This window comes from Epinephelus moara, chromosome 11, assembly GCF_006386435.1.
Source record: "Epinephelus moara isolate mb chromosome 11, YSFRI_EMoa_1.0, whole genome shotgun sequence".
NCBI lineage: Eukaryota > Metazoa > Chordata > Actinopteri > Perciformes > Serranidae > Epinephelus > Epinephelus moara.
Genome location: NC_065516.1, coordinates 17,811,381 through 17,832,762, shown reverse-complemented (window position 1 = coordinate 17,832,762; position 21,382 = coordinate 17,811,381). Strand labels below are relative to the sequence as shown.

General features: G+C 38.3%; 1 protein-coding gene across 2 annotated transcripts in view; it reads left to right on the top strand.

Moving 5' to 3' along the window:
* The window catches only part of LOC126398065 (uncharacterized), a 40,497-nt gene that overhangs the window by 4,476 nt on the left and 14,639 nt on the right, over positions 1–21,382 (top strand). The window contains exons 1-6 of one of the 2 annotated variants that reach the window (XM_050057248.1): positions 1,322–1,561; positions 2,157–2,228; positions 4,246–4,306; positions 4,948–5,016; positions 19,781–19,854; positions 19,959–20,135. In XM_050057248.1, coding sequence (XP_049913205.1) covers positions 1,554–1,561; positions 2,157–2,228; positions 4,246–4,306; positions 4,948–5,016; positions 19,781–19,854; positions 19,959–20,135 — 461 coding nt within the window. In that variant the 5' untranslated portion in view covers positions 1,322–1,553. Of the gene's footprint in view, positions 1–1,321; positions 1,562–2,156; positions 2,229–4,245; positions 4,307–4,947; positions 5,017–19,780; positions 19,855–19,958; positions 20,136–21,382 lie in introns of those variants that run through there. The other variant, XM_050057249.1, reaches the window with a different exon arrangement.

The window sequence follows — 21,382 nt, the reverse complement described above, 5'->3', positions numbered from 1 at the left end:
TTTTCCATCCAAAGGACAGAGGTTCTTTACAACAAACTTGTCTGTATGGCTTTAAATTTAATTCAAATGCCAACTTGGAAGTTGTTTTGTGCAAGACAATGAGTTTTTTGCTGTCAATTCATGAGGGTCAGCAACTGTCTTGAGAAAGTGATACTGGAGCTGTGGAGTGTCTGGGCCTGCAATGGATTATTTTGTAAATGAAAGATTTAATCAGTTCATTTTTAAAATCATTATGAACTGTAGTTCAAGTTGGAGCAGTTCTTGTAATGAGGGTAGGTCAAGGGAATGTGCAGCCGCGTGGGCCAGAACTATTATAATAATATCAGAATACAGTAAGATTTGCTTTTGGGAAATGTTTTCATGTATGGGAGGCTGGGGTGTGAATCTCATATTTTTCACCGCACATTGGTCAAGGATTCGACCTTTCTATTCTGAGCATCCTTTAAGCAGAAAGTCAAGTTATTAATTTTGATATCGAAGGACAATCCTACATTGCTGTGCAGCATGTATTATGTACTGGACTTGTTCCAGTAATGTACAAAATATTACTGGACATTATAATTGCAAAGTGCTCATTCAATACATATTAGAGTTAAAACGGTCTAACATAACATTTTTTGTACATCTGTATGCAATAAATTAGAAAATACATTTAAAATAAATACATATATTGTTTTGCTATTTGTGCAGATAAATAGATAGACACCTGGGCAGCATGCATCAGTGGAGAAATCCTAATATTCATAAAACCTATTTTATGCTTGGACCATTGCAGCTATTTCAGTCAACCTTATGTAGTCGTGTGCAACAAAGTATAGGCAAAATGGGTGCAATTGAACTGGTGGGTTTGATGAATTAAAACAAACAGCAAAGTGTCCAAAGGAAAATCTGTGTGTTTCTTTTATAACCTGAGGTGATATGCTTTTAAAATTGTATATTTAAAAACAATATTCTGATTATTTTAGTTAATATGATTTAAGCCAAGTGATGTGGAATTAATTGCATAGTTTATGCACATATCTGGGTTAATAATATGTCTTTGTAATAAATAATACCATGCATCTGCACTGAGTGAATAGGCTGCAGTCAGTGACCCACATCTCAGTGCAATGAACTGCTTAACTCAGACTGTTGTTTTATTCAGTGCACTGTCAACAGACTGGTGAGGAGGAGGAGGGGGCGGGGTTTATACCTATCAGCCCACTGTGATTGGATACGAGATTCGGCTCCTCTCCGCCATTGGCTGCTCGCGCTGCCACTCTGGATATGTTATCGCCGCTTCCCGCGCCATTTGGCGTGCACGCGCAAGCCAAGCAGGCACGTACCCGCTTGGAGACTGTCTGGAGTCTGTCTGAAATTGATAAAATTGGAGATGGAGTTTTTACATCTGTTTGCACATTTACAAGGAAGCCGCCTGTTGGGAATGGGAATTTTTTTTGCTCTCCTCCTCAAACGCCTTCGCCCACGAGCCGCCACGCTTAGCCCCAAAATATTTTTGAGATAAACGCTGTGAAAGTTTTTTCCTCCTGCAGTCTATCAGCAGACAGCTCTTTATGCACAGGTAGGTAACGCAGGCGCCTGAGAGCAAGTTGGCTAACACACAGTGGATACTGCAGCATTACACATACGCCAACAAATATGTTTATTTGTGACCGTTAGCCGAGCGTTTTTGTTGATAACACGGATTGCTAGCTTAAAATATAAATTATCCTTTTATACCGTAACAAACTGTAAGTGCTCCGGTTAATTCTTGCTGTTAAAATAAGGCGTATGTTGCGTATTTTCTTATTAATACGACTCCCAAACAGTAGCTATTTTGTTTTGGAGACTTGACCTCATTCACACTACTTCAGGAGGATGCGCAGGTGACGCACCTTTGAGGCACGTGAGGTTGTTGATTAACCCCACGCGCGCTTAAGCTACCTGTTACTCAGCAGGCACCTGAGGGGGGATACCTGCCTGCTGGGCTCATCAATGCTCTGTTTAACCCTTTCAGCTATACCACCTTAATTTATCACAGCACCAAACAATACCTATTATCACACGTGCAGATAACACATCTAGACTAATCTGTGTGGCCCTGAGGTGACGTTATATGAATATGAACCCTGTATGAAATGCTTCTCTCTCTTCCTGCCCTTGTGTATGCTCTGCAGGGGATCAGCCGTCAGCCCTGGAGTTCAAGAGGAGTGCACCATCCAGAAGGCAGCCTGCATCAGCTCAGAAAGGTTGGTAGAGACAGGGATAGTGTGTTGGAGTGATGTAGGGGGATGCAGCATGGGTTTATAGGTTGTATCAGATGGTTGCATTTATTAATTTGTCATGATTACATCTCCAAACAACAATTTTGAAAACATTTTGCTTGAACTTAAATGTTTCAACTTCTCCTAAGTAGCCTCAAACTACAACAAAACATTTTTCCACATGTCTGCTGCCTTTCACACTTTATTTAAATCTATAGCTATGACACACATATTTAAATGTAATTTTAAATCAGCCTGCATCACCACTGTACATTGTTTTTACACGTTCTCCATGGCTGAACCCATTTAATATATTTGGTAATGTTGCAACATTCACCATGGGAACAAAGCTTTTTTAAGAGCTTAATCGTCTTATGAATTCCCAACCAAATTTCTGACCTTTTGTGTGTCTTGTTCAGTGATTAAAAATAAGTTAAATAGCCTACACAGTGTCAGTGTGCGACAGCCCATATGTACCTGATCTGCTGCTTGCTCAGACCCGTCTAGACGCTTTTGCTCTGTCACTGCAGTTTTTCGGCAGACAGTGCAGTCATATGACTCCCTCCTCCCAGTGTCTGCTCTTTTGGGGCAAGATGGCTGCTATAGCATTGTTGTTGTCCATGACGTATATGAATTGATGTGAGCAGACAAAACATGGGAGACATGGGGATACATTACACTTCAATGAAACGGGCCACAGCAGCTCCAGCTTATATTGCACACACAAGGAAGTGAACTCTTTAAGTGTTTTTTTTTTTTAACCTAAATTTGTTTGCGTTTAGCTGATTGGATGATTATTTAATGGCTAGTTTACATCGTTGGGTCAACACAACTCAGTAGCTGGACAGTCCAAATGTTATTATATAATTCTTGACTTCATGGACATGCATTCGACTTGTTTTTCTACCACCGCGTGTCTGTCTGTTGTTTGGAGGCTTGGTAGCCATTTTGTCTGATTCATCACTGCCAATTGGTGCCAAAGGATTCCAGGGTATCCCCAGATTTGTTGGGAGCAGCCATAATGAGCCTGCACATTATTTAAATGTTTGCGATGGCTTCTGATTTTGACATATTTGTATTCTGAATACAGTATTTTGCAACTACAGATACGTACAGTAGGTTTCTCTACGAAAATTGCAATATCTAAAATAAAATTTAGTCTATTACCCATAACTCAGCATTTTTTTTACATGTGGCGAAGCACATTGTGAAGGCAACGGTGCAAACGAGTATCATTGTATGCAATGTGAAAGTATTTTCAAATGTTGATAATTAAATTAGCAACTGTAAAAATAGTTTATATCTTTGTTTAAGTGATTATAAGTGGTGGAATTTAGACAAATTACTGCCAGTCACTGGATTTAGATCGCATTTTTCAGCAAAAGGAAATGGGAATTTTAACAGGTTACATTTTAGATATTATCATTTACGTCTGTGTTACTTTAGCCTTGACTAAGCACTATAATAATAGCCAGTGAAACTTAGATTAATATCATAATTTCTACCATAAAAACGCTATGCAAGATGATAGAAGATAAGCCTCTTATGTTCACCAAAGGTTCAGTTTTATAAACTGTAACCTCTCACTCAGGGCATTTGTTGAACGTCACTTTTTTATATTAATTGTTTCCACCTAAAAAAGTCATATACTCTGCCAAGCATTGAGATGTGTGTTTTAAAAAGTCAAAGCACTTTGTTCACAGTCCAGTTGCTCACTGATGGAGAGTACAGATATATTAACTTTGGCCTCTCAAAGTGCTCCTAGCCTCATTCTGACATCACAAGTTACTTTCACCCAGTGCGTGTGTGATGTTTATCTGTTTGCCATATCAGTGACCAGCCTGGACAGATCTCTTCATTATCACCTTCTCAGTGCATACTCGTCTGCTGTCAGACAGCTCCTTTAGTCTCGTCTCATCATATTCCTTTAATGGTTTTTGAGTGCTTGTTGATTATGTTTTATGTTGTACAGAAGCACTTAAAGAATGCAGTGTCTTTGCAGGGCCTGTCCCAAACCTGATCCAGTGTCTGACAAAAAAATGATTGGAATTGCGATCAGGAAGGTAAGAAGAAATGGAAAGTGGAGTTTTAGGGTCATGCATGTTTCTTGGGGTAACTTGTTGCAATTTCGAATTATAGTCTCTGAAATATGTATTAGCACATTATGCCGTTTTGACCATGTGGCTTTCAGCATTGTTTTAAAAACATAAAATGATGATTATCCATCAAAAAAATCAGTTTTTAGTTTTGCATGTAGTTTATCAGATGTTGGTGATCATTTGTTATTTGCAGCGATACTGAGTGGATGAGGATTTGCGTGCACATTATACATTAATTGATACTACGTTTAAATAATTCCTGATTTATGTGGTTTGAATATATATATATATATAATCTATTTAAAGTAAATGCAAGAAGAACTACAGCTTGTGTTGTTGTTTTTTTTTACAACCATAAACTACTTTTAATTATTAGTTGCTTTGAAATCATTTCAGCCATTCTTGGGACCTATGCAGCACTTTATGACTGCATATTTAGCTTGAATGTGTTATAAGCTAACTCTACAAAACTAAAATTAAATGCCTGTGCTTTAGTTTTTTTTCTGTTTTTTATATACCCTGTGTGTGACAGCATAATGTGTATCCAGACTATTACCAAGCCACACAGTTGTTTGATGCTGCTTTTTATTCCTTCGTCCTCACAGGAGCTCCATGGTTTCCTGCAGCCTGTCATGCCTTCACGCCTTCGACGCTGGACTGTGTCCGCCCAAATGGTAAGATCTGTGTTGACCTGTTCATTAAAGCACATTTGGGCACGTTAAAAGTTGAGAAAAGCTATTCCTGGAATGCTTTAAGGTGCTGCAGTGAGTGAATGCGATTGCCTGGGGGAAATATCAGTCGGCTGCACAGGCCAGTATTTACAGAGGTTGAGCTCTGGCTTGCAATGCCAGTTCAACATGATGTGATGATGAGAAATGGCTAATCAAATTCAGTGCTGTCATTCACTCGTCAGTAGCAGCAGTCATTTTTTATTAACACTGATTTGTGATCTCTTCATAAGATAATCATGGATATGGATCTCGTAACTTTCACTTGAGGCTTAGCCGGAAAATGCTGATGCAAGAGGGGCTCTGAATCTTCATCCTGTTTTTCTATTGGCTCATTGTCTCCACCCACAGTGCAGTCACGAGGTCTAACATCATGATGATGTCTGGAGAAAACAGGCTTTCATCTGGGCTCTAATGCTGCCTGAGCTATAATGAAAAGATTTCTTGGGTTATTTCTGTGCACATACAGAGTAGAATTTGAGCTTGTTTCAAAGCATTGCTCCATGCAACAGCAGCACCTGCCATTGTCTGTTGTAAAACGGCGGGTTGTTTATCTCACCAGCCTCTGCTGCGTAATGACGCAGTTTCCTTTGACATTGGTGTGGCATATTTTAAATCAAGGCCTTCACTGTATTTTAAGGAGTCTCCTGGCAGCCTGCCAAAACATGGATCCATTTGCCTGTTCCCTCCTAAGAGCACAACTGCACAGCTGTGACCCTTAGCTGGTCCTAGCCATCGATAACTCCAAGCCAGCGGCGTCCATTTTAGGTTTAGGCAGTGGCGAAAGAGATGAACTATAATGTAGCTTGTGGAAAAGGAAATCTGAACTCGCAGCGTAAATCCAGTCATAAAACAGCATGATTTTTGCAGAGTAAACAAACTTTTCAGTGGTACAAATTTGCAAAGAATACAGAACAAACGGCACATGTGAAAAATACTTGCATCAAATTTTGTTTTATGGTTTATAGATTTACTTTTCGTCAAATGCAGCGCGATAAATTTTTATTTATTTGAGCATTTTGATTTTAACATGAAATTTTTATTTTTTTAATTTTCATTCTGTTTAAACTGTCTCATAAATGCTTTAGATGGAATATTTAATCTTGCTAAAAATGTACGTTCATAAAGACTTAAATAAAATATTGAAGCAGAAATTAAATTCAACGCGTATAGAAATATAAATATAATATTAACAGTATAATGTAAAATAACATGCTGCGCAAATGTTGTGCTTTTTATTTATATTTTTCATTGCAAAAATGATCCAAGCCTCATCTAAAACATAAAGTGATGAGTAACACATGCAATTTACTTTGATAAAAAAATATTTTCAAAAGCAGTGAAAACAGATTTTTATGATATGTGAAATTTTCACCAGTTGAATATTTAAAGCATTTTGTGTCCTCGACGAAGTGAAATTGTTTTACAGTAAACACAATTTACAGTAAAATAAAAGACATCAAAAGAAGGTGCACACATTAAATAAACTACTGTTTTATTTAAACCAGATTAGACGTTGTAAACATTTAATACAAAATTAGTTTTTCGGTACTTCACCTGGAGTAATAAACGACATTAAAATGTTTGGCAGCTATTTTATGTCTGATTTGTACGATTTTATATTATGCATATATTTCGAAATTATCTCAGCTTTGCCGTTTTTTTACAATTATATCTGTATATATTGAATGTAATAAAATCTTTTACGCTTTTATGTATATTACGCTTACTGGGAATTAAAAAATTTATTTTAAGCAACATAAAATACTGTATTATTTTACATTTGTAGACGCCTCTTAGTCTTAAAATGTATTTTTATATCGTCATGATAAAGTTGCACAGGATTTACAACAAATGCACTTTAAATTTAAAATCAGCTCACTGCAGCATTTATTTTAAAGCACTGTATATTGTGATGTAACTGCTGACTGACTCACTGAAAGGTTTAGGTGACCTTTGCCCTCTTAAATACTTGTTTTGGTGCACTGTTAAGAGCTGGTGTGAAAGCCAGACTGTGTTCTGATGCCACGTAACACAACAGTGGCTGTCAGTAACATATTAAGCTGGGCCTCTGCTGTAGTGCCATGAAAATAGAGAGAAAAGGCACTTTGAGTTTGTGCATGTGTTGGAGGCAGGTCAGAATCACCAAACCTGTAGATTAATGTCAGATTGAGTATTTTTTATTTTTTTATTTTATTAATTTAAACCTGTTGACCTTTGTGGATTGTGTAAAATAAGTTTACCATACTGCAAGCTGGCAGTGTGAACATGCTCACTCAAACTAGCATCTTAAAACTGTAATCGTGTTAAATAGATATCATATCGATACATCAGTTCACCTCAAATGCTTCTGATGATATGCCAGATTGTTTTTTGTTGTTTGGATCTATTTTTTCTGCCGATTAGTCACAGCTGAGTGTGTCTCCTTTATACTGTATTCATAATGCCCTAATATTAGAATAATAACATGAGAGACTTGTTTACGGGGCGATTTTTGCAAACAAACTCTGCTCAAACACCATTTTTGAGGTTTGCAATTGATCTTGGGCCAGCAGTGAGATCTTTGCCTGGAGATAGCAGACCTTTGTTTATCATTAAAACAGCTACAACACACACCCCACTCACTGACTGCAGAGGTTTTGGATTTCAGGTGCAACCACAACATCAATATCAACGTCACATGAATATTAGAGCCTCATTAGGAGAGGGAAATTGCAAATGAAATTGCACAGCACTCTATGCGTTTGTTTTCGATTGTTAAAACACTTACTTTTGAGCTGTGTGAAAGGTAAGTAAATAAGTTGATTCCTCTGACTGCAGTGTTGTGTGACCGCCGTGTGTTTGCCTGCATTTGTTTCCCCACTGTTTGTGACCCAGCCAGTCTTTAAGATGTGCACATGCAGCATGTCCGTTCCCACTCAGCTGCGTAGCATTGACAGCTTCAGCAATACTTCCTGTTTTAATTTGACTGCAAATCCACCAGTGACTTTGAAATGGAGTGTGCTCATCTATAACACCCTCATAAACGGTACAAAGAAGGCGGTGCAAGGCTCCATGCCTGCTTAAACTGAACAGCAGCCTGAACAAGCACTTACTTTCTGGGAAAGAAACTTTTGGCCTGAGATGAACTTCTGCTTTTTTACTTAACTCTTAACTTTCATTGAGTTCTCAGCACATACCGCTGGATGGAGACCTTGCAAATGAAGAGTTGTTACTTCAGTCTAAGTTACGGTTTTCCAACAAAACAGCTGCAGACATGCATTTAACATACTGTACAGTGCTTTATGAAGATTGTATTGTTCTAGAATAGCATAGTAAAATAATCTAATGCATGTATCTTTGGACTTGATTGTCTTTTTTTTTTTCATCTTTTACACCAAAGCTGATGGAAAAAAACCCACAGTGGTTACCGTTGGTGAGAATGGGTCAATTCACTGTCAGTTATCCAGCCCAGATCTACCTTCCTCTCAGTCGGGGTTTTAAGCAGGCCAGATCCTGCTCAGCTGTGGTGTGAAAGGTTGAACATAAAGTACATAGTGTCCTTGTAACACTATAGTTACTCTTTAGAGCTTAAACAATACAGAGCCTGGTAGTTCAAAAAAGGAAAAACATTCTAAAAAATGATAAATCAGCAGATATTTGTAATTTTCTACACATTTTAATCAAGGATTGATCAAATTCGGTTATCAAATATATGGCACAGTTGAACAAAAATGTCATTTTCCAACCAGAGTGAGTGCAAACATCTGGTCAGACTGTAATATGGCACTCTGAGAACCATATAGTAAAACAATATGTGTACATTTTTAATCGGCTCACCAATTATTTTAGCTTTTTTTGAATGCTTACATGTTGAATTTATTTTATATACTGACTAAAGAGAAACTATAAAGTCCTACATGTTTTGTTTGAGCCCTCAGATGAATCTCAGGTGCGAAAATAAAATTGCAGCGACTACTTTTAATGATGCAACAACCCAGTTTAGCAGTAAGAGGTACAATAAGGGCGTCTGCAGGTCCTTTAAAGTCTTAAAATGTCCTCAGTTAAATTATACAAATATTAGGCCTTAAAGGTCGTTAAATAGGCTTGAATTTGAATTTGTGACACAAACATTACATGCCACAAATATTTAAGGTCCACATTTCTGATGCTACAGATTATAAACTTACCACTGAACCTAATACTGTGTTTTTACTTTATACTTCTACGTACCTGTTGGCAAAATGTAGATTTACTCAAGTCACTCTTATTCCTACATAAAATGTACCTTTGCACAGGCTCACATCAATACTTACATGTAACGCCTGAATGAGAAGATGATTTATCCAAAAATCTGTGTAAAATTTTGTTAAAAATGCTTAAAAATTGGTTAAAAAACATTAAATATATGTGTCTGATACCTGTAGACACCCTATAGGTACAATTTAAAGTTGTGCACTTGGTTTTGTGTAAACACTGACAATATGTGACCGATAATTTTGTGTATATATACACAAAATATATCCGTACAAGGGTGTTTGTCTGTGAAAGTTATTTTTCGTTTCTCTGTCTTTATGCAACGAATATGTAAAAAAGTACTCCAACACGCCTCAGCATTAAAATTGGCCCAGTTCAGGAGCTTTACTCAAAGTTTCCTTCCAAGTTGGATATGTGAGACTCGAGGGTGTGCTTGCATTTTTCCCTAATTGGGGCTTATTTAAACACACCTGGACACACCTTCCACTTTGCCATTTGACCTTTAGTGAATTAAGACGCCAAGGCAGAGTGAGAGTTCGTCAACCCCGCGGTACATCATAGCGAGGGAAGGCTGCACCATGACTAATTAGTAAATCTCACTTCTCTCTAAGGTGAAAAAAATGATTTCCTTTGCAGGGAGACTGGGGGTTGATGAGTAAATACCCACCTGCTCCAAGTTGCAGTAACCTAATAAGTCTCCCTGGACTTTGAAAGTGAATATTTCATATTTCACTGATCTCTAACAGCTTTTCTGCATGTCTCATATTTGACTCTCCATAAGCCATCTAAGATGGGTAAAGGGGAAACACAGACTGCAGGGTCTCTTCCCTGCCACACAATGGCGTGGAAAGGTCAGGCCTAATGAAGTCGGGGGTGTGACCCCTAGTATTCAGTGACTTTACATGGGCCCCCATCTTACCGCTGCAACCATGCCGGTTAATCCCTTTTTGATCCTAATTGATAGGCATTAACATGATCCTTATCCAGGAGCTGTGTTTTGTCTTCCACAGCCCTTCTCTCTGGGTGTCAGTGACACAAAGTGTGAAAGCGTTAAACCAAATGTGAAATTGATATTTTTCATGTTTGTGTGCTTAAAATGTGGCTGTGTTTCTAAACACTCACACAAAAGTGCCCAGTGTTCAGTGTTTGCCCTTTGAGGCTCTTAACAGGACTTAGCACATGACCTTTAGAATCCGACTGTGATGTGAATGGTACCAGCCCATTTCCACTTTGTTTTCCTTGGAGTCCTTTTATCTTCATTGCCAGGTGATTACTGCCTTTAACTGTTAACTAATTACCCTCTTCAAGACTTTAAGTCAGGACCCATATCACTTTTATGAAAGTGCAGATGGTGCATGATCCCCGGCTCCCAAGAGCTTTACCTGAGTAACTTCTTCTGTTTACATTCTCTGATCGTCATACTGCAAACTCCATAACCCTTAATTGAACTGGCAATTTATTTTAGTTATCAGTGTTTACTGACTCTAATGAAACCTTTTAATTTCTTCTTACAGCGGACCTGTTATTAGTTATGTTTCACTCTTGCAATTAGAAGTAGTTGTCCACCTTACTAAAATATATTAGACCTTTCGTGTTGCGACATCTACGGTATAGGGCTGAGCAGTCTCTGACTCTTATAGAAAATATTTACACAATGAGATTTTTGATAGATAATCATCTGTAATGTAAATATATTGACTAAATGGGTAAAGGCAAACAATATAACGGTTAGAAAAATAAATTACCTCACTTTAATGCGGCCTTCAAAACCAGGAAAAGACAACACTTAACGTATTATGATATCCAAAATCTAAGACGATGATATCTATTCTCATATCATGGTAATGACATATATTTCTCTTTTCTTTGTTTAAAATTCACCCTGTAACCTGTAATTGTGCAACTATGCCATTTGGCTCATAAGAAACTTTTCTTTCGTTTCTTTTCATTCATTTTAACAAATTATTTCATCATGAAATGCCTGAAACTGAATCTAGTCTGAGTGGTGAGTGATTGACAATAATGCAAGAGATAAATAATTAATAATTCAGGCTGTTTAGAAACACTTCATAAAATGAAGTTTGCACAAACTCAACTCTGTGTATTTTTTAACAAACCAGTTACACAGAAATCGTTTGATTTGTTGCGATGTGACTGCTGCTTGTTTTGGTAAAATATGAAGGTTCCATCAGAAATTAAGGAATAACTCGGATTATTGGGGTGAGCACAGTGAGGTTTGAGCCATGCTGGACCTAAATCTTATGATCAGTTCGTTTGATCTGAACAGTTTTGTATAATACAAAAATGTTTAGCGCTTGAGGACAACTTTCTACTTTTAAAAACCATAGAAATTCAACAACAAATGATTTAAGTTAACAATAACCTTGTAATATTGAGCCACGTTCAGTCTTAGAATTCTAACTACATTGAGGGACAGGTCTGATATACCTTCTTCATTCATTCACACACTTAACAGTGAAAGCCTGACACCCTGCAGAGGGTTGCAGATGAAGGGATGGTTGTGAATTCCCCTCCCCACACTTCCAAGATTACAGCCAGGCAGGTTGTGGAGTTTTATGTTTGTTTATAGCCAAAACACAGTATTAATAAGTAATAAGTGTTAGCATAAAAGTCAAAATAATGACGATTACTTCTTATAGGGCATGCTATAAAGTAAAAAAAAAAAGTAAAATTGTAGCCCTTGCAATATTTTAAGAACTTTTTTAATGCAGACTGAGCACATTAATTGACCCAAACCATGTTTTTTCTGTGGGTCCAAGAGATACGCCATTTTTAAACAGGTTTGACTCGTCTGTCTACATATGATATTTAGGTGTAATTCTTAACTGCAACATGATTTTCTCAGATGTTATGAAATATTTTTATACTATCGAATTAGCCTTAAATGAGTAAATACTGCAGGGTGTTAATGAGCATTATTCATATTTAGATATACCCTTGAACTGGTGCAAAGCCACAGTAACTTTTGGTATATATCTCTTGCCTTATTTAAGACGTCTAGACATTGTTTCTGTCAGTTTCCTCATAAATGCATTTATCTAAAAATAAATAAATCAGCAGGTTTTCTAAGCCTTTATATGGCCAACCATATGTGTGATCTTTTTTTTTCTCTCAGCACTCTCAAACCTGCACAATTAAGAAGCATGTCTCTCCCTTGTGCTCAGCAGTGTGCAACAGCCCACTTTAGCTGGAAAATGCCAGGTGTCGTGTTGGTTCTTGTTGGTTTCACACAGCGACTCGAGTCCCTCCCTGGAACGCAGTTCTGAGGTCTCCATAGGATTGAGTGTTATTTCCAGCTTGTTTGTTGCAGTGAATAATGAGTACTCTGTAAGGCCTGATGACATAATTTGGAGATTGCTATGGAAAAATAACTAATTATCGAGCTATGAAACTACAGATTGGGACTACGCTTGTGTACTTCACTTGACTGGCACCACCTGCCCTCTATATGTCACACTCACTTCACTTATCCCACAGTTGTGAAGCCGAGCTGGTGTCTGCCAGTTATGTGCAACCCCCAGCAGACACACACGCAATGAGTCAGTAGTGGGTTGGACTGGATAATGCTTTTGTTATTTAGATTTTTATTTACCCACAAACAAAAGATTAGAAGTAGATGACGTACAGGATTGTGGAATAAGGGTTCAGTAGTAGCAACAGGAGGAGAAGTCCCTCCGGTGGTGCTGCTGCGTTCACTGAGACAGTAGGAAAGTTGAGAAAGTCAGAGCGTTGGAGAGAAAGTTCTGGAAATATTGTGTTTGTTTCAGGCGCGTAGCAGTGCATCTGGCTCACTGGATGGTATTTGTCAGATACTGCAGCTTGACCTGCAGCTGGAAGAGTTCTAGTTTTCTTGCATTTTGTCTAAAATATTTCAGTAGAATGTTTTGGGAATAGACATTTAGCAGGGCAGGAACATGGTGTATGATCATATGCAGTGCTGTATGAGGAGCTTGCCTCAGTTCTGGCTCTGGTTGTGAATCTCTTCCCTCTGCATTATGTTTTTTTTTTCCTCCACAGTACCTGCTTGAAAAAGTGGTAAAGTAGTTCATGAATATAAAACAGTTTTGTGTTTGTAAGATCGCCTGGGCAAGTTTTAAAGTTTTACAATTCCAGCGTTGCACTTATATAACAAGTTCAAATACATTAGGTGATTTTCTAAATAAAATTCAGCTGTGTGGATAAAAGAGCTGCGACTAACAATTATTTTCATAAGCAATAAATCTGCAGATTGTTGTCTTGAGTAATCGATTAATTGTTTAGTCTATAAAATGACAGAAAATAGTAAAAATATCCATCCTTGTTTCTCAAAGTCCAAGCTGATGTCTTCAAATGTCTCATCTTGTCAGTCCAAACCCCAAATTATTCAGTTTAATATGATATAAAACAGATAAAAGCAGAAAATCTTCATATTTGCAGACTGAAAGCACCATTGTCTGCCATTTTTGCATTATACGTTGCCTTAACATTCATCGTTTATTTTTCTGTCGATCGACTAGTCGTTGCAGCCTTGGTGGACAACAGGGATGCCCACAGTGTGTGTCTGACTGCCACACATTTAAAATCATACTTAACTTCTGCACAGTCTACAAGTAAATTGTAATTTTGCAGCATTTTCACCCCCACAAACACTCTGGCTCCAGCTGCCTTGGAATTTTGTATTCTCTCCTGGTTTACAAACCTTTTTTTCTGCTTTTTTTTTATCAATAATTGCAAGGCCAAAAAGTACTTCTTGAGAAAACAAAGAACAAAGAAAAGCAACATCAGCCACATCACGTTTGTGTGTGTGTGTGTTAGAGGTTTGACTTCCAGTGCTAAAGGAACCAAAGCAGGTGCAAGTGTGCAGCATCATTACAAAGAACAGCCAACATGGCTGACAACTGACTGTCCAAGCCACGCTCATGCGCGTCAAACCCTTGATGAGTGCAAGTCAATACAGCAAGTCTGGAGTAGTACAGAGCAGTTATGTGCCTCATCTCTGAAGTTTGGAACTTATTTTCCTCTTGAGCGTTATCCCAAGAACAGCAGATGGATCACATCACCTCACCTGCTTCAGTTTCTTCTCTCCATGTTGTTGTTATATGAACTCTTCTCCTAGAAATGACACAGATGAAGAAATCAGATGTAAAATACTTGCAGGATGTTGCTGCATCACAGCAGGGATGAGAAGAGCTTGTCGTCATGTGTGAAGTAGGTCTTTTAAGACATTGAAGTCTGCAGTAATTTCCACTCTTCTCAGGATATAGCTGTCAAACGTCACACCAGCAGACTGTCATTCAGTTCATATTTTATGAACTGGCTTATTTATTTGTGCCATTTGACCATTTTCAGCGACTTAGATGTGCATCCTTGAGTGTGTAACTGCTCTTCTTTTGCTTATTTGCTTCTTTTCAAGCATTTCACTTTCATTATAACTTATTTATATATGGATTAAAATCAGACAACTGAAAGTTTTGAGCCTGGATGTGGTTTTATAATGAAGAATGGAGCAAGTAAAGCAGGAAGAGAAAAGGCAGATAATTAGGACCTGTAGATAATGAAAAGTTCGAAGGCAAACGGTTCACAAAAATTTGCTATGTCAGACCTGGGATACTGTATATTTAACGCTGAAGTAAAATTTAAGAGGATATTAAAATTACATGAAATTTCAGCACTTAAAATCAGCTTTACATAATTTCTCTGGAGTTTAAAGCTAATAAGAGAAAAATCGTCTTTAGGTGCACGAGTGTTACCTTGGATGTTCTGTGTGTCCTAGTTCTACCAGTAATATTCATACATCTCATGATTCATTAAAACGTCAATTTGTTCTGGCAATACTGTTAATTTGGATTTCATAAAGCCCCCAAATCTACATTCAAAGTTTGGATGACAGGTCTATCTGAAACCTTGAACACGTATATTCATTTAAAACTGAATTATGTGCTGTAGCTGGTTATATTTACTGTAATTTAGAAAGAGTTTAAAGAGATTACCAGGCTTCTCTATCATGATTATGGCACATTTGTTAGACAAACTTGAGTATACCTTGGATTTGTGGCTGTTAGAATCCTTTAATGTTGCCAAAAATATGTTTTGGAGGTAGTTTTGTGCCTCGTTGTTGCATGGCTTGTGCCAGTCAAGAGCTGAATTCATATTTCCGCCTTCCTTGTGAAATCAGTTTTCAAAACAAAGCCGGTCCCACATGGGCAGGCTACTCAATCTAACTTTACTTCTCAATGCCGCACATTCACCTTTCTCCTGACAAAACCATTCAAGATCAAGGGCAGAATCACCTTTGCCACTAATGAGGTTGTTTATTTACCAAATTTCCTTGTGGACTGTGAGAGAAAAACAAGCCATGCATAGCAGAGCATATAATCAGCATTAGCAAAACAGAGCTCCAAATGCTCTGAGTTATACATTTTGTGACAGTAGAACGGCGCGTAGCTCACCTGAAGTACCTGCATGTCGAACATGGAAACCTTTTAAAGAGGCTGCTGAAGTGAACAGACCACGTTATTATAACCTCAAGTCGAGCTGGATTTTAAATTGGATATAATCTTCGAAAGAAAGACTGGTGATTAGCACTTTTAAGGCTTTTAGTTTAAATGTGCTAGATTCTCATTTTGATATCATTTGCTGCTTTTTATTCGTCTCATGTCAGATTTTCAAAATCCCAGATGATTATGTCAGAATACCACAACTTTAACAGCGACGATGCCCAAGTGCCCAGACCACTCATCAATTATCTTATGCTAGCTATAGAGAAAGACAAAATAGCAATGAACGCTACATGAAAATAATCTCAACTCTAAAGTTACTTCATCACATTTGCCAACAATGTAAGAAATGCTGCTAATATAATGTGGAGTGTCAGTTAGAAGCATTTTCCAGCTATAATAGAGGTCTAATAATCAGAACTTTGGATTTCTGGGAGTTTTCGGGGCAACATGAGCTGCAATTAGGCCAAATAATCTGTGCCCAAACAGCAGCTGCATGGCTTGAAAAAAGCCCCAAAATGATTTGATATGTGAAAGGACCAGCCAAAAGTCATGACGCCATGTGCAAAACACTGACACACAGCTTGGACAAAGTGGACTGGGCTCAAGGTTAAACTAACCAATAGGGATGTGACAGACATGCAGCATTCAGGCTATGTGAGGCTGCAAATGCTGCTCATTGGCAGTCGACCTAATGTGGCACACCTGTGTAGCGGCAGTGTACTAAATTTAAAGTTAAAAATCCGTTTGGCCACCACAGACTTTGGCTTTTTTGGTTCTGGTTATGCCTAATGCATTATGTCTTCAATTATTTACCTATTTTATCGACTGCATTGTATTAAAAACATCTATTCAACTATCACATAAATTAGTGTTTTTCTTCTCATTTCCATCACAAATCTATCCACAGGGTCCACGGTGCTACAACACAGATTAGTTTAAACTCATGAAGAGCCTGTGGGCATTGATAGTTTGCAATAATAATGATGTATGTGTGGCACAGTTCTGTATTTGGTGCACAGCAGAATTCCATTTCTGCATAAATCCATCAATGATTTGCAGACCTGCTCATCAAAGCCCATGTACACTGCTTTATTTGCTGATTTAGATTGGGTTCCAATCTCTGCGTAAATGTGTGAGGCTTTACTGTATGTTTGCTTATCTGTCCAGCCATCCCATCTATTCAAACAGCGTTCCTTTCATTTAAGGCTGTGTGCTGGCTGGGCTTTTTTTTTTTTTTCCTGGGACCTTTTCTGTTATTTTGGGACCAGATGGCGAGGGGCACGGAAGCGCCTCTTTTGTCCGGGCGCCCCAGTGAAAAGAGGCTGTCCTCCCTAATGTAATCAGCGGCACCGGAAGGGTCCATTTTGGGCTGTGAAAGAAGACAATCGGGTCTGGACACGTCTAGATTACAGAAACGCAGAGTTCATCTCCCGACCCTGCCCCCTTTGACCAAGGCCCTGGCATGGAGGATCCTCATCTTTGATCAGTGGAGGGTGGAGGTGCTGATCCGACCTCACGAGGGCCAAAGGCCACCCCCCCCTCCACCCTGTTTACCCTGCACTTGGCTGCTGCTGACACCTCCTTCCGGAAAGAGCCAGGGGGTGGTGGGTTGGTTTGGGCATGGGGGGGGATACCATGACCTGTCTAGACACCGTTGCTTGTTGCCCTGGTGTTGCCAAGGGGACATAATGAACTTTGACCTCAAATGTAGTTGGTTAGGAGCCACTCTGGTCATCTAAGGAAGACATTTTTTTTTTTCTTTTTAATTTTCAGGGTTGGGGGTGGGGAAATGAGGCGGGGGTACGGATGTGACCCACATAATACACAATCTGCTTTGAGGGACCACATGCATGACTTTGTTGGCAAAAACTTCCCTTTTTTATTTTAATAATTGGGTGACATTTTCAGTTAGGTCACAGGACGCCAGAGACCAGCTGTCAGTTCCTTCGCCTTTCACCTCAGAAACGACAATTTTACTTTCCTAAGATTTTTTTTGTTTATTTGCTTTAGTTCATCCGATCACGGTGACACTCTTGAACGGAGGACTGATTTAGTTATTTTTTTATTTGTGACATGTACAGGAAGTCGTGCTGTTCTTGGTTTAAGATAGTTTTTTGATTTTGATGCATTTTTTGGACGTTTTATTTCTCATGCGCAGTAAGTAATCTTTGAATTTGATGTTTTGTCCTTTTAAATCTTACATTCAACAGGCTGTTTGTAGCTAAAATGAAGAAAAATATTCCTGCGTTTACATGTATTTTTTAGCATGGCTGAGTAAGACTCATCTTCCTGAGCTGTTTTTATGTTGAGCCTTGTTCAGCCAAGGCAGTTTTCTACCTTTGCAGTAATTGTACATTCTATTTTTTCTTGTTTTATCTTCATGAAATTGTGATTTTTGCTATTTCAATAAGTGAAGGTAAAGTGTAGCGTATGTGCAGCCCTTTTCCACATGCACCTTTCTTATAATTTGTGCTTAAACATATTGGATTTACTGAAAAAATTAGAAAATATTATAAATGTAAGATTAAGGGCAGTGCAGTGCAATAAACAATAGCATAAACTTTGTAAAAAACCAAATGGACACCTACGCGACGTACAGTATTGATGTACACAGAATATTTTTAATTTAAATGTGCAGATGTTACAAATGCAATGTGTCTAGTAGGTTTTTGCAAAAAATTAGGGTGAATTTGTCTGCAAATGTTTTTAAATTTTCAGAAAAACATAATTAGTATGTGTATTCTCTGATAGAAATGTTTCGCTGTGCATGCAGTAAGATGTTACTCTTATTTACCACACGTCATACTTCGCCCTACACCTAGAGTCTCTGGTTTTGGCCTGCACCACAACATAGCCCAAAGTGTGAATTGGCTTTGATGTAGAGGCTGTTCTCAGGAGTGGGTGTAGTGATTCCACCATCATGGCCGCCACTACCAACCCCGCCCTCTCGCCTGCCACTCAGGAACAGTTAAAATGGCAGCATGCAGCAAAATGAGTGAGAGGGAGAAAGGGAGAGACGCCCACTACTGTGAGCTAAGGCACGGTCGACTGAGCCGCAGCTCGCCTTGTGTGCCAACTCAAACTGAGATGATTATTTTTGGTGTATTCGACCGTCTGAGAACAATGTAGAATCTGAAGAAGTCTAGACAGGTAGATTGGGCTGAAATCAGTGAGGGTTAACCTCTTTTGTCAGCGCTTTATCCAAAATGAGTAGTTGGCGATCGTGCTCTGTTTCCAGCCACAATTTGTCCAGATGTAGAGCTAAATGCCGCCCAGATATTCTCCCTTTAAAAGGCTGAATGTTAAAAACACAAAATCCATCCAAACAGAATTAGCGAAAACACGAGCACACTATTTTCGTAGCACAAATGCAGCCAAATAGGAAAACATCTATGCTAAATATGCTTTGTTGGATGCACTGCGACCATTACTACAATATAACGGAAACATATTTTGAACTCTTCACCCAGGTCTTTGGCCGGCTGCCATTTTATTCTCCAAATTATCGGTTGCAGTCTGGCACGGTGAACGGGCACTCACTGATTATCACAGGATTTTCTGCTCTGTAGCATCTAAGATATAAAAACAAGCTTTATTATTCATATACTGTATGTGTGCCTTAGTTGTAATGTGCCTTAGATTTGGTCATCAGCATTTGGCTGTTGCATCATCTGTATTCTGAAGTGGTCCAGTACAGTATTTCAGTGACTATATTCATTTTTAATGTAGAAAGAACAAAGTGCTGTGATCAGTGATCATTGAAACCCTTTGCTCTTATTCAAACAGCTCTATGTGTGCGCTTATTATGTCATCTACTTAATACCAATTAAAGGCTATACGCTACACCAACCCAACGCTGTTTCAATGAGCTAGAGACCCATTTAGACTGGATCACAGAGCGCAGATGTGTGTATGCAGTCTCAATAAAGCGTCTGAAATTAAGTATTACACCCAATCATTTTAAACCTTTGCAGGTCTGGCTGCCACTTCATAACAACTCTATTGCAAGGCATCCCACATCCCCAACTGCAGTGTGGAGAATTTTAAGGTAAATGTCCAAATCTTCTATTTTTGGGTCTCCCTACTCATACTGAATGACATTTTATTATTGGCTCTTGGTGTGAATGTGTGTTTTTCCCCTTCCCTCCACAGTGTAGAGAGCTGGTGGTGGACTAGGAGGAAGATGTCATGGTTTTTTGGTGATGATGTTGCTGCTGTTGATGCAGTGTCGAGCTCTCACTTTGTGCCTCTGTCAGTTATGATGCGTAACCACAAAGTGAGTGACAGGCCAGTCCCCAGGGAGAGCAGGGGGCCTGAGGTGAGTCAGATGTATCCTTGACCCTGTCGAGCTGTGTCAGCAAGCAACACAAACTCTGTAACAAAGGCCGGAGATGGCATGACTGTACATTGTACATCTTAATTTAGTATATAGAAGGGGACTGTAAGCTTCACCAAGAAGCACAGCCAACTCGACGGTTTCTCTTCAAGAGATCTGGTTTTTGTTGCATAAATTCCCGCAACTTATGAATAATGAAATCATAATGCAGCATATCACATTACAGCTCATACCTTTGATACCATGCGTGCTTTTGTTTCCTCCAGAGCACTGAGTGTTTTTAGAACCTGTCTCAAACATGAACATGCTCCTGATTTTGGTAGATATTCAACTTTGTTTACTTCAGTGCATTACAGTACAGAATTAAACACCCAATGCCACTTTAGGACTTATAAAAAGATGTCACAGAAACGTGTTATTTTTGGAAAAGGCAGGTCTTGTTTTAAAAGTGTGTTTATTATGAAAGTTTTCTCTTGGTGCGTACATGTTTTAGTTCAATTTAGCTTATATTTTAAGTTGCAACACTGTTAGAGTTGTAGGGGAATGAGAAAAGTAAAATATTCAATGCTAAATTTATTGGGAATTTGAGAAAACCTTCATGAGGAATTTTACTGTACTTGATAAAAGGCCGAACAGGCAAAGATTCGTTAGTGTTCAACTCCAAATCTACTTCAACCCTTGTTACAGTACTCGAAGGTGATCCAACGTTACAGAGAGTGTATTGTGGTATTACAATGGAAATATGTTATGCTTTTTAAAATGAATAGCTAATCAGTGTTTAATAAAACTTTCTTCTAATCCAAATGATTAAGACACCTGTGAAGAAATTGTGGGATGCAATGTAATGTTGGTTTTATTCATACATTACTCATCTTGCTTTTGATTTGCCATATCATACATAATATCTTGAGTGTGACGCATTTTACACAAACTATAGTCTCATTACTGGCTTTATTGTTATATTTAACACTGAAACAATTAGTTGATTAGTCGATAAACAGAAAATTAACCTACAGCAATTCTGATAAGCAGTAAGTTTAAGTCATTAATCAAGCAAAAATGCCAAACTTTTAGCTTCTAAACTGTGAAGACTTGCTGCTCTTCTCTGTTTTATGCCATTGTAAATTAATATATTTCGATTTTTGATCGCTGGTAAGACAAAACAAAAAATTTGAAGATGCAATCTGATCTTCTGGGAAAATCGCGATGAGTATTTTTAAGTATTTTTTGTCGTTTTATA